The sequence below is a fragment of the Anser brachyrhynchus genome (assembly GCF_964034855.1).
Source record: "Anser brachyrhynchus genome assembly, chromosome: 1".
In the NCBI taxonomy this organism is placed as follows: domain Eukaryota; kingdom Metazoa; phylum Chordata; class Aves; order Anseriformes; family Anatidae; genus Anser; species Anser brachyrhynchus.
In genome coordinates this window covers 53816801-53830704 of record NC_137694.1, presented here as the reverse complement: position 1 = coordinate 53830704, position 13904 = coordinate 53816801, and the positions used below count along the sequence as shown (strand labels likewise).

Here is a 13904-nt window from a genome sequence, read left to right as displayed (position 1 = left end):
CAACCACTCCTTGACAGTATTGGCATTTTCAAAATACTTTCAGGGTTCTTAATGTATCAGGAAGTGGAGGATACACACTCTAAATGCATTACTTCTTAAGCTGCAGTTTTTAACTGAACAAGAAATGTAAAAATCCTTGTAAAATATATATAAAATACACTGAAATACATGTAAAAATAAATGAAAAGTTTAAAAGCAGAAGAGAATGCTGCTCAAATGCAGCATTGCTATTTCGAGGAATAAACAATAAGCAATTGGCAGATTCAGAAGTTGTGAGCGTATTTTAAGACCTTTTTAAGACCTTTTTTTTTTTTTTCCTGTTATGCTGGAAAATATTCAAGATCAAAACTGAGATAAGAGAGGGGCATAGTGGTCAGGAGCACTCACTGCTACTGCCATGATAATGTGGAGGATTGCAGAAATGCCAAAGGGCTCATTCATCAGCATTCAGAAAACCCAGATAAAGAGAGCCACATCATAGCAGTGATGCAGTATGGAAAAACATTTTTTTTTTCATGAGCATTGCTTTTGTTTCTCAAAGGAGCCTTTTTCTGAGGATCTGTGATTGCAGAATTTTTTTGCTTACAGCTTTAGGTTTGTGCCAAGCTGTGGAAGGGGAAAGAGGTAATTGTTCTTGTACTCAGGTCCATTGCTGTACTGCAGCCTGGTTGTACAATCAAGAAAGAACAAGCCCATTTAACAAGTGGTAGGAGAGCACTTCTTTTTTCTTAATTTATTTATTTTTATCGTATTTTATTTATAGAGAAGAAGCATGTGGGTAGATTTGAATGGCTGGGGAGATAATGAAATTCAGCTGGAAGAAGTTGATACAATAATTATTCACTGATTGTGGATCAGAGGCCAGCATAGCCACAATTTCTAGCTGGTAAGAGTAGAGCTGTGGCTGTGCTTTGGATATACTAGGAGTTTTGATATGTTAGCCTGAGATCAAAAAGAAGTCATAATAGCACATTTATTTTATTTATTGTATTTTTTTTAATATATGTTTAATTCTTGTGGCCTGTTTTTTCTACTGTGGAAATAAGTAGGGGGTACTCCCAGGGCAGTGTTCCTAGAGCTTCATTTGCAGATCTTGCTCGCTCTTTTCCCCAACACAGCTCATTTCCTTCTGCCCCCTATCCCCCACGCCACCGAATTTGAGTGTGGGCTGTGACTGGAAATGTACACTGGAAAAGAAATTCTGGAAAATTGGAACTGGAGTTTATGAGAAGTATATACAAATGATACCACAAACACTGCAAAGGGTGTTTGCATTGCTTTACTTGGTGACATTCTGGATTAAACTAATCCAAAATACGGCTGTGGGTGGAGAAGGAGCATCAGCAGCAAGGTCAGGTAAGCCCCAGAAGCTGTATGTAGAAGAGCTGTCTGTGTATGCTGTCTCTTTACAGCTCTGTTCTACCCAAAGCCATCCAATTGGATGCATCAGCAAGTTCCGTGCTCCCTCTCGTGGCAGATTCTGACCAGAAAATTCATCGTAACTCATACCTGTTAGTGGCAAAATGTGCTTCTGCTTAGCCATGACAAGTACATGACATCCAAACTATTTTAAAGCTACTATGTACCAAGCTTAATAGACTTATAAACACAAATAGCACTGAATTCTTTTTTATTGACATTGGGGGAGAAAAATCTTTCACCATCTGATTGACTGAAGTTTGCCAAATGAAAATAGACAAAACAAATGTTTATGTACGTGCAAACATGGCAGATCAAACTGCTAAAAGAAATAACTAAAAGACAGGTCTTGAGCTAAGATCAAGCAGCAGAAAAATAGCAAATAGGTAAATGACTATTAAGTAGGTCTTACTTTGAAACTTCCCATTTAAACAAAGAATAAACAACAATAACACCACCAAATAAAGCCACAGCAGGTAATATTTGCTCTTCTAAACTTTTATACACTATATATTAATCACTCTGTCTTTCAGTTATTTCCTCTGATAAAACAGACTTGTGTGAAGTCTCAGCAAGGCCATCTTGGCTAAAAGCAGAACATCAGACAGGAGCCTGTCTAATGCCCTGTTATGATGAAGAAATGGTGGGGTTTGGCTTCTCTTTTCTTTCATTTTCTTTGTGGAATATATTTGGAAACGTGAGAATCGCACTCTATTCATTCTATGCAATTATTAGATTTAATTTTCCAATGCTGGCTGGTGTCTGAATATCCTGGAACAAAAAGGTGGCTCTTGGTAAAGCAAGATTCTTCTTGGTCCGCAGGTAACATAGAAGAAAGGTTTTTTTTTTTTTTTTGTATAAATCCTGTTTTATTAAATTGCCTTTTTTTTGCCTTTTTTTTTTTTTTGTAAACAGTTCTGGGTTTATTTGTGTGATTTTAAGAGGTGAGCCATCATGGTGCTTCTCTCTATATATCTAACACTTCCATTTTGTCTTTAGAGGTCCATTTTGGCTCCAGTTCCAGGTTATGTCATTCTATACATCATCAGAGGCAGGTGTTCAGCTTTAAATATTGACAGATTTTACAGTAGGAACATGTTGAAGCTTCTAACTCTGCTAAACATATTCATTTGACTGTTACAATCCAAAAACTGTAAAAATGGTGGAATGGAAAGTTACAAACAGTATTATTGACACTGCATTGTCAAATGTTTGCACTGAGACCCCATGTACCATAGATTTTATTTTTAAAAAATCATATTTATATCCATTTACATAAGACTTACACATTTTAAAAGAAATACATACACAGTAAATACGTAAATGTCTAGTATTTTACAGTAAAACAGATGAAACAATGTAAAAATGAGTGGCTTCATTTGATAAAAGCTTTGGATGTGCACTACTGCCAAATTTCTGATGACAGAGATGCTGGGAGGAAAGGGGGAAGTTGTTTTGTCTTTTTTTTTTTTAAGCAATTTAGTTTTTTAAATTTTTATTCTTATTTTAAATTAACCAATACATGAAAGGAACATCAGATCTGTTTGTTTGTGTTCTCTTCCCTATTACCCTGTTCTTGCAGAGAGTTTTAATGCTCTTTTTCATAAGTAGTGGTAGTGCACTTCAGGTAAAGTAGAAGAAAGAGATGACATCTAAAGGAAAAAATAAACATTAATTAGTAAGGTTTTTTTCACTGTAATTGGATCCAGGATGCAAGGACACTAGAAATATTATAGCACTAAATAAGCTGTTGCACGTTTTCCTGAAAACCGAGCATCTGAGGGAGACATGTATTTGGTCTTTAATTTTAGGTCTATAATATAAATCAATTATGCATTTTGATCTTTTAGTAATGTATACTAATTCTTGGTCAAAAACTCTTGTATATGTTCATTTTACAGCTGTTTTCTTTATGTTTTGATTCTGTATTGGTGGTTAGAATTTCCTGCATCTTTAGACCTTTGCCTCTTTGGCACGAGGTCGAACACACATTTTAAGTGTATAGACTCTATTGATGTACTCTGTGATTCTCCTTGTTCACTACAGCTTGACAGCATTTACCTTTTTTACCCTGATGATGTCTTTGCTGTGGACCAGCTGTTTCCAGATTACCATTCACATCTTTCTGAAACGCTTCTTCCCCATCTGTCTTTACAAATCCTCTTTGGAATCCTTCATTGATGAAGTACACAGTTGATTTACCAAATGCCCCTTGATGTTTCATTAGAAGAAATATGAAACTGTGGCATGTGCTATTGCACCAGCCTGTGGCAATGAAGCTGTCCTGGCTGAGCCTTCTGATGTGGGGGTGACAAGTATTTCATAAGACAGAAGTGCAGGGAAAACATACAGCCACCGCAGCAGAAAGCTGGACCATCCCCTGTGCACTATCTTAAACTTCTTTGCAAGATTAAAAGGCTAGGCAACAGTGATATTGAATGTTCTTATATTTATGATCTTTAGAGTATACTCAAACTGGGCCATGTGGACTATGTTCACATAACTGTTCTGAAAATGTCAGTTCATGTTTTATGTAAACTCATCAGGGTGGTTTCAACAGATGTTTAAGAAATACCTGAAATATGACCTGAAAGCATGTGGATTGAATCCAGTTGTTGTGAAGAAACATCCAGAGACACTGTAAGATTGTACCTGGTTGGTATTGTTGGAATAAGCTATTTTGAAATACGAGGCTTTGACATTTTCTGTAAGAAATGTGAGTAGCAAAGTACAAGAATTCTGCAGCCTGTCATCACAGACTATCTCATTGTTTCACATGCAGCCCATTTGCAGCTCTCTTTTTAGTCTGCTCTACACACGCATAATGTTTTTTTTACTATTCTAAGAATTCTCTTATATTGCTATCGTGCAACAACAGCTCATCAAACTAGCCTTCTCCTCTGCTGCCTGGTTAGAATCAGTCCCACATGCAAATACTTTAGTCACAGTAGTAACAGGACTACTGATGTATTTTAGGCAAGGTGTTGCAAACCTGTGTCTCAGTCTGACCTGGATCTGAAAAATTTCAGGAGATGTTATAATGAATAATCTCTTTTCTACAAGTATCAATCAGTTCTTTCCCTGAAGAAACTGTTGCTCAGGAAATGTGATTACAAATTCTGAAAAGACTTCTGTGGTCCTTCAATAACTTCAAATATATTCAGGTCATTGGTTTGAGTTTTAATGTCTGATATAATAATGAAGGAAATATTTTCCCTGAATAATTTTTATATAATTTACTGAAATTCCAAACTATTTTAACTTGGTATCCAACCTAGGTGATATCTTGAAATAGCACTGATAAACAGTGAATGTACTAAAATTCTATTTGACGCCATCTTGTTGCTTCTCTAAAAGGACTTTAAGGTAATTTAAAAGAAATAGCAGTACATTAGTTTCAGTCATCCTCATATATTAATCTTTACAATTTATATGTAAATTAGCTCTAAATTCTGATAGAACTCTCAAGTGTTTAAGATCAGTATGTAATCAGCACAGTGGCCAAGCTACAAGCTCCGATGTGATACGTGTATCACTGATACTTGGAACACTTGAAATACTTGATCTGCTCGTATAGAATTTGAAGATAATTTGTATAGCTTATATAACTTTGTAAACATCTTTTTGCTCAAAATACCTAACTCCCATATGCATACAGTGCGAACAAAGTTTCACCACTTTTCTTCGGTTTTTGGATTACTATTTTAGACAATTACTGAAGAATAAACACCTTAGAAAACTGTAAGTTAATTTTTAGTAATACATACATTTTCAATATCTGCCCTTGTTGCACTATTCAGACCTGCTGGAAAATATTGTCTTATGTGCCTGGCCTATTTTTGGCCTATTAGATTGCTCAGCATTCGAACTTACTTTCTTTGTTGTTACTTTCAACATTCCAAGTCTGAAGTGTATAGGAGAAAAGATGCACATCTCTACTATCAGTTTCTGCCTCCACCAAACTCATTGGGAGTATTGTCATTGACTTTATTGACATAACATAAAGTAAGCCCTAATCTATACACACATATATTTAAAAAAGATTGATATAGTTTGTGCTCCATCATCAGCTTTGTAGGACCAGCTTGCCTATTTTAGAAAAAAAAACTATGCTTATTTTTTAGTGGTGGCTTGAATTTTCTTTTTTTAACTACATGACAATTTTATACACCTGCAGTCTTCTGAGATCTATGAAGTAAGGCTGATGCCATCAGCAGAATTCCTGAGCAATCTACATTTCCCAATGGTAACGTTTGCTGTTCATTAATGGTCTTTGAATATGCCCAGAATTAGTAAAATCATGATGGTCCCAAGCCTCTCCAGACTGAAGATCTAAAAATGGACTTTGTTGGGTAAAAACTAGGAACAGCAATTCCTTTCTTGCAGATCCTGGCATGTCTTGTTTATAATATGCAACAGCTATCAAAGCATGTTCAATGTGGGGCTTTGGTGCTGTCCAAAACCACTTTCCAACTCCTCTGAGTAACTAAATGGAAAAAAAAAAAAGCCTCTGTTACTGAGAAAATATTAGCATGAAATGATGCCATATTGATGAAAGCGCTCATCATGTTAGTCTTTCCTGCAAAACTTGTGATGCAGCAGCAAACAGTATTTTTCTGCAGAACTCTGGAAGGATAACAGATTCATAGCCATCTTTAAAAGAGAAGTGGTGAGAAATGAAACATGAACTCTGGTACTAGATTTGATCTAAAGCTGCATCCAGCTCAGAATATCTTTTCTTTACCACTGGTCATTTCTGAATGATTTGGGAAGCATGAGCTCTTCTGTAATAGATAACTTTGGAAGATTTTCTGTATAGGGGACGTTCTGTCCTAGTTTTATTCAGTTACCTGATGTTCTAAATGAATCCATATCTCTCATTAAAAGAAAATAAATAAATAAATAAATCTCTTCTGCTTTACTAGATTTTTTCCTTCTCTTGAGCTCCTGGTAGAACTATTTCAGAGTTCTCATAAAGTAAATTCAGTGCCCTGTGCTCTCTCTCTCCCCCCTGTTCTAGCTCTAAGTTTGAGAGCACACAAGTGCGTTATGCTTGGTGAGCTATCATCTGAAGAAAAGTTGTCTGTAAACTGTCTCATCTGCTAAGGCGGCACCAGCAGAGAGAACCTGCTACTTGAGATATGGAGGGAATGGCGTAGTGTCTCCTGGACTGAGCTTGAGGCTGTTGTCTTGATCAAGTGGCCGCCTTAGTGAGTCTAAGTTAGGTCCTCTGCTCCAAGCTGACTCTTGCTTGAATAATGCCAAAGAATACTGGGTGTAGTGTACATAAAGAGGTTTCATGATGGCCCCTTATGAATACTCACAACAATTCAGTGCTGGCTTCTTTGCTAGGCCTTGTCAGCATGAGTATGTGCGAACTGTTGAGCTGTCTAACCTCTGCAGTCGTGATGAAGCAACTGCAAATTGCAAGAAAAAAAAGAAACAAACCAGAACCTCTTTAGAATCATGAAGAAAATAAATCAGTCTGTTTCCCACTGGAAGGATGGCTGTTAAACTGCTCTGTGACTTTCTCTGACATGATCTGGGCATGGTGCAGTGCAGAACTCATTCAAAGTCTCTTCATGTCTGGTGGACTATTGAATCTGCCTTCCTTAAGTAAGTGTTATTTTATCAGAAGCCCTAACAATGTACTTGTCATGATATTTAAATACCACAGTGTTCTCATCACTGGAAGATAGGAAGCCAAATTCTGGATGAAGATGTAGGTCCTCAAAGCTAGCTACTTTTAAGTCTACTGAGTTCTGGACCCAGCTCAATAATAAACCGTCTAGAAGATTTGCAGTAAATCGCTAAATCTCCTCTGTGCCCTAGTTCCCCATCTGTAAAATGGGAATAGTATCTTCTACTTTATAGTAAGGCTAAAAGATGAAGTCTATGAATGTTTGTAATGTTCTTAGCTACTACAGTAATGTGGGCCATGGAAATGCCAAGGAAGCTTGCACCTTTATTTGTGCATGGATTTTGCCTTGGAATGGATTCTTGTCTTATGACTTCAAAACTGCCAAAAAGTGCAGGATTAAAAGCAAAGCGTGCACATGAGCAGTGGAGTCAATGGAATATAGTGATGCAATCAGTTAATTATTCAATCTGTATCTGCAATTAAAATTAACTCGCCTTTTTAAAAGGCGAGTTACTTTGATGGAATTTAGATGGTTTTATTTTCCTGCCAACTTTGTTAAAGAATTACAAAATGTAATCACTACTGTGTATTACGTTACTGTAATATAAATCTATTCATAGATCTAAACTCTCTCTCATGAGGCAGTAAAGAGCAGTATTTGAAACAGGGCAGCCTGTGCACTGGTACTTCTCAGAACTTCTGACAGGTGTACTCACGTGTTTTCTGTTGTCCATAGACCTGAAGAAATAGCAGCAGTGGGATTTTCCCCTTCTCCCTGCCTTCTTAAAACTATTTAAAAATTCACTTATTTATGATCTGCTTGATACTTTTCAAGTCATTGCTGAATCAATGCGTCTTTTAGAAGTAGAAAGATTTCCAGAGAAAATTAAGACTAGTCTACAGTAACAGAATTAGTATCTGAATTTCAGTATTTGTTAACTGCTGGTTGTAATTAGTTCTTAGCAACTTCAGTTATTTGATGGTTTGAAAGTCAAGTAGGAAAATAAAGATGATAGTCCCTTGTAAGTTCATCCTCCAAAATAAACTCCACCTAGTAGAGAGGTTTATGAGCTGAGAAAGGTACTTAGATACTATATGTAATCCTAGATGCATGTCAGTAAATTAATTCCTCTCTTTCTGAGTGTTTCCTTTGCACCCTGACAGCCTGAAGCAAACACAAAAAAAATCAATAGTATGCCAAGTCAGGGAGTGCTTTTCCATTCCCTAATTTCACTTTCCCAGCCTCCTTATGCTAGGTAGGTGAATTCAGCCATTCCATTGCAGGGCAAACGTGCACTAAAAGTCAATTTAGCGTACTAGAATAAACCTCTTGCTTTTCAACCGTAAATGCAGAAATGACTTCATACCGTCAGTTGCCATTTTCCGAGACTGCCCCGATGTCGTGGTTAGTCTGAACCCGGCTGGCAGCGTTTCGGAGGAGCCGGGCATCATGCTGATGCCGTGGACCTCACGGGGAGGGAACTGTCGTCGCCAGGAGGGACCACGTCTGAAGTTCTTGTCGTCGCTCTGTCAAGACACAGAGTTGTATTGGATAAAACAAAATGAAGTTTGTGATTGATAATCTGGCTGCCTGCTGCCTCTCCCACTGTCAAATTTGTTTCGCAGCAAATGCCCTGCTTTCTTGCACTGCATCCAGTAACTACAATTCATTTGAGACACTTGTATAAAAGCAAATGCTTCAGAAATATTAAATGCTAGAGTGGAAAGCTTTCTTTAAGTCGGTGGTTTGATATACTGGAGGATTCTGCTAAAGCAGAACTTAGAAGTTAGTTCTCTTCCAAATACAGTGATTTGTTACTGTATTTGATGCAGTGGTTTGTTGCTGCATTAGGAGGCTTACGTAAAGTGCTAATAAAGAGTTAAACACTCATGTATACACAGAATCATAGGCATATTCATCACGTTCTTAAAAGTTTCATTCCTCCTTGAGCTTGAACATTTGTGCGGCAGACTCTTACTTAAGATGAATATTTTACATAGGTGGATTTTAGATTTCCCCATCTGAGGTAACTGCCCCAAATCCCACTCTAAGATACATTGATTATCTTTAAAGAAATAAAAATAACCCCCCTCAAAAAAAAAAAAGAAAGCACTTTTTTATTTGTTGTCATTATTATTATTATTATTATTTTTAAAAGGTGTAAGTATCCCAAAGAATAAGTTGCACAGGCACCCCCCCCACACACCTCCCCACACTCTGATCGTTGAATCTTCCACTCCTTTCTGCATTTTAACCCTATGTAAAGTGTTCATCTTAAGGTAAGAGTGCAGAACAAAATTTAGCTCCCCAAATGATACGGATATGTAGCCATACAGAGGTCACTTTAAAAATACCTTGTTTGGTATTTCCTTTTTTTAATACCTATAACTGACTCTTTTGAACAATATGTGAATTAACATATCTTCATGCATTGCATTCAATGTATATATTTTACTATGATAGTTAATGAATACTTAAAATAAAATTAATTACTTCCTCAAGTCGTCTTTCAGTTCCTAGTGCTAAAAGGTTGTTGTATTCTCTCTCAAGGATCTGCCGTGCCTAGAGATACCAAAGTAAAAAATTAAAATGGTTGAAGAGGGATAAATGGCAATCGTGGGTACAGATTAACCAGAAGTAGCATGAGCAAACTTGCCTGGGTGTTTTGTGTTGGAATCTGTAATAGTAAAGCTAAACTGCTGTAATCAAAGTTTTCATCCAGTGCTATAAGTGAACCATGTACACCACTTTCTAGAATATTATTTGCATATTCTCGCAGGCCAATAGCTTGTATCCAGCGTATGACTCGATCATTGCTCCACACCAGCACATCTGAAAGGACACAACACTGCTTCAGTCTCCTAGTCACTGATAGCATCCAAAGTATACAGGTGCATGCATTCGTATGCTTTAATTTAATACGAGGAATACCAGGAAACTATTAATATAGCTTTAATGGCTTCAACATCTCCCAAAACCCCAAAGCGTGGGAGTAACTTTGTGGTTTTAGCTACCTTCATGTTAAATGTTTATTCTGAATTGGTTCCGATGTGCCACCAGAGGGCATCTCCAGAACACAATTCCTCCCACCTCTTCTAGATACCTCATCTCCGTTTGCTTATCAGGTGTAAGATAGCCTCTGTGACTTGCTGAGAAAAGCACCTCACTTTCAGACAGAAGAACTTGCCTTAGGCAAGAGAGGAACAGAGAGTAAGAAGCCCAAGAAAGGACACTGGTGGAATTAACACCCCCAAACTCTTTTCAATTCTTAGGTAAGAATTTACGGTTTAGCAGTGCAAGGGCACAGGAGAAATAACAATTCCTCAAGGCTTCACTTGAGAGTTTTGTATTAAACATTTTGAGAGTTAGGTCAGCACCTACCATTTTATAACTTGCCAGAAAGCAAACGAGGAGTTCACAGTTTTAGAGACTAAAACTATTTTTAGTTTTGAAAGCTGGTAGAACTGTTCAGGTCTGTGCCAATTATAAAGCTAAGGCAACAAAATGAGCTTGGAAATAATTTCTGAGGACTTTTCTCTAAAAAAGAAAAAGACTCCTACCCTGTTTGTTAGATTAAAAGAAAATCACTCACGCTGATCTCTGTACTTGTGAGTGGGAAATGCATTGCTGTGTTTTGTGTTGCTAAGTGATGGGGATTGTTCCTGAACCCTTCGCAGAAGTACAGCTAAGGTAGCATTTCCTGGTAGCGGCATTCTCCATCGCCTGGCCAAGAGCATCCCAGACTTTGGGGTCAGGATGTGCTGAAACACAGCATGGCAGCCAGGGATCAGCGAGACCAAATCCTGCTTGGGACCATGTCTAGCTGACTGATGCCCGGCAGGGTGGACTAGATGGGGGTTATTACCCTTCTCCTGAAGCAACTGAAGCAATGCCAGGACCCGAGACCAATAACCAAATCCCCGTGGGAGCCTCCAGCCCTGCCTGCTCAGGCAGCTTCCAGGTCTCTGAGCAAAAAAGCACGTTCCCTGCAGCCATTCACCCTTCTATTTCCTCCTTTTAAGCTCTTCTAATCAGCGTTGTGCTTGAAAGGTGTTAACTGTCAGTCTCAAGAGCTGGAAATGCTTAAAGGAATCAAAGGATTTGCTTCTGACAATGGGAGAAAACAACAACCCTAATTGCTACGTAACGAATGAACTGTGCAGTGAGGCAGCAACTGCTCTAGGGAGCTTTGCACAGAGCATACTTTTAAACCAGCTGCTAGATTTTCCAATAAGGTCAGTTCTGTTAGGAGCTATTCCTATATTTATCAAGCAGCTGCCTCAGTGGCCACCCCTCCAAGCAACCTTTTCTGTGGTGCACATTGTGAAGTAAGAAATCAAGGGCAAATTCAAAAAGCTTCAAAAAGCAGGAGCATAGTGTTAGGGCCCTGAGTGCTCCAATGTCCCAGTGAGCTGCAGGCTGTTTGGCCTTCTTCTGAGACTGAAAGAGGCTAGGATAAAGTCTGTCACCAAAATCCATTTTAGCAAAAGGAAGATACCAAACCACATTTCAGAACTGCAGACCCAATTTAGCAAAGTACTTAACTGTGCCTAATTTAGGGAGATGTTCTGTGTTCTGAAGGCAGCTGGATTTATGCAGGTTTTATTTAAAGCACATGCTTAAATGCTTTGCTAAGATGGCATGCCAAGGGGTTAATAGTGTGAAGCTTCAAAAGAACAAACATTCTCAGTATTCATTCCCAGGAACTATCACCTTTTATTTCATGCTGACTCATTTCTCTTCGCTTTTCCAGTTCTTTTCTATCATAATTCAACCTCTTTAAACACATGATTCCATATTGCAAGCTTGTTCTGTTATTTAAAGAGAAACATTTACAGAGTTAATAAAGAAAATTTTGAAGATGGGAACATATTTAGGATGTATTTCCTGCATGTCACATGAGGTGTTTTATGGTGCTAATTTAGTAAATCTTGAGGCAAGAGAGGAAAGTGAAATCATTAAAAAAAATCCACAGACTTTAAAAATGAAATGGACAAAACCAAAAAGAAAATGTTTGAATATATGTTCTAGTGTAAGAAACCCCAAACATTAAAAATTGTATTCAGAAAAGGTCAGCCCTTGGGAGCTCAGTGAAATGATTTGTCAAATCAGTCCTCAAAAGGTGTCAAATCAGACAGTAAATTTAACAAAATCCACTTCTTGTCACATAAACATCATTTCCCCTAAAGTCTAAATGCCTTTATTTCTATATTTCCAGTTTAGCTTCCTGGCTATATCCCTAGATAACCTGAGCAACTGTCAATTTGCTGGTACTGTTAACAGCCTTTAAGTGCTACACACAATAGTTTTTCATTACTGCGAGATCTCAGGGCTTCAAATGTTAGTCTGCCATTTTCTGATACTTTAGACTGCTTAGTAAATTATTACTGGTTCTGTATTGTCAAGGCTTTATTTATACATTAATGGTTCCCTGCTCATTATGAAATGATCCATACAAGTATCTTAGTTATGAGAGAGAATTGTGATGCTGTAGCTATTACTAAAGGATTACCTCTGTTCACTTTTCTGACACTTAACACATACTTTTAGCTGTAGTTTTCCAAGCCAGAACAACAAATAGCCAGTGCTGTTATTCTGTGCCGCACTGAGCACTGCATCACACAAGAGAAGCTTTATACATGCAGTCTTTATGCAAACATACCGATGAAAGCTGTCCACCATTTTTAAGTGCACACGCAGATCTTTCTTCGTCAGATGGTCTAACATCCTCGCATCGACCAGGCACTCCATAAAATAACTGCGGTACTGAGGTAAACCAAGACTGGGGAGCCATTCGTTACCTATCCATTCGTGGTTCATATCACCATACGCCAGTGTCTACACAAAAATTAAAAGTAAAGAAAAAAGAGAGATCATTTCTTAAGTTTGTTCATGGTTGCACCGCAGACAGAAGAGTATATATCAGTATACTCTGGTTCTAGTTAGACTTCTTAGTTCAGAAAATCTGTCTAAAGGAAAAAAACACAATTTTTTCATTGTATTGACATTTGAGTTTTTAGCCACTGTGAGATATTTGTTACTAAAAGCAATGCTTTGCATTTTTCATCTTTTTTTTTCTATCTTTGCAAAATCTGAATAATATTTTAATTAATTAAATTAAATATTTTAATTAATTGTTGTAATACAAAATCATAGTTTCAATTTTGAGTTTTAAATGCTTGCAAACATATTACACAACCAAAACGTGTTTGTTTAATGGTCCTACCAGCTTTCAGTTAAACTTCTGGATTATTCTGTTAATCAGATATTTTCAGCTGTGCCCAGCTTAAATCAAAGTGCATCATATACAGAGCTCAATAAATGAATTCTTTAAAACAGGAGCAAGCCAAATTCCTTATAGAAGCTAGGCCTGAAGCTACTATACTACATAGCTGAGATTTCAAGAGGGCGATAAAAAATAAATGTGAAACAAACATATGAATGTTGAGATTTTTTTATATGGTTTGCATAATGAAGTTAAAAAATAGACACATTTTATACCATACTAATGTCAATTATTTCAGCACTATTGCAATTTAACAGAAAAAAAAAAGAACACAAATTGCAAGATTAACACCTCCCTAAGAGAGTGATTCTCAAAACTGATTTTCAAGTCTAACAATATATATATATATATATTTTTTTTTTTGGTATGTCTCCTGTCATAGACAAAAGGATAACACAATGCAAGCTAGGTATACTTTCTGTGGGGAAAAATACAGTCCTCTCATCTCTCATTCTTGTGAGGTTTTGAAGAGAAGAGGAATGCCATAAGTAAAGACAATAAGATTGCGTGTGTTATCTATTATACAGAGACAGAAGGAAATTTAAGAATTTAAATAT

General features: G+C 37.2%; 1 protein-coding gene across 16 annotated transcripts in view; it reads right to left on the bottom strand.

Moving 5' to 3' along the window:
- Positions 1–1613: 1613 nt before the first annotated feature.
- PPFIA2 (PTPRF interacting protein alpha 2) overlaps positions 1614–13904 on the bottom strand; it is a 341449-nt gene continuing 329158 nt past the window's right edge. For 9 of the 16 annotated variants that reach the window (XM_080575698.1, XM_080575688.1, XM_080575701.1 and 6 more), the window contains 6 exons: positions 12724–12899; positions 11775–11872; positions 9718–9893; positions 9555–9623; positions 8428–8587; positions 1614–6836 (listed from right to left, as the gene is read on the bottom strand). In XM_080575698.1, coding sequence (XP_080431824.1) covers positions 6778–6836; positions 8428–8587; positions 9555–9623; positions 9718–9893; positions 11775–11872; positions 12724–12899 — 738 coding nt within the window. In that variant the 3' untranslated portion in view covers positions 1614–6777. The remainder of the gene's footprint in view (positions 6837–8427; positions 8588–9554; positions 9624–9717; positions 9894–11774; positions 11873–12723; positions 12900–13904) is intronic. The other 7 variants (XM_080575699.1, XM_080575696.1, XM_080575690.1 and 4 more) reach the window with 4 other exon arrangements.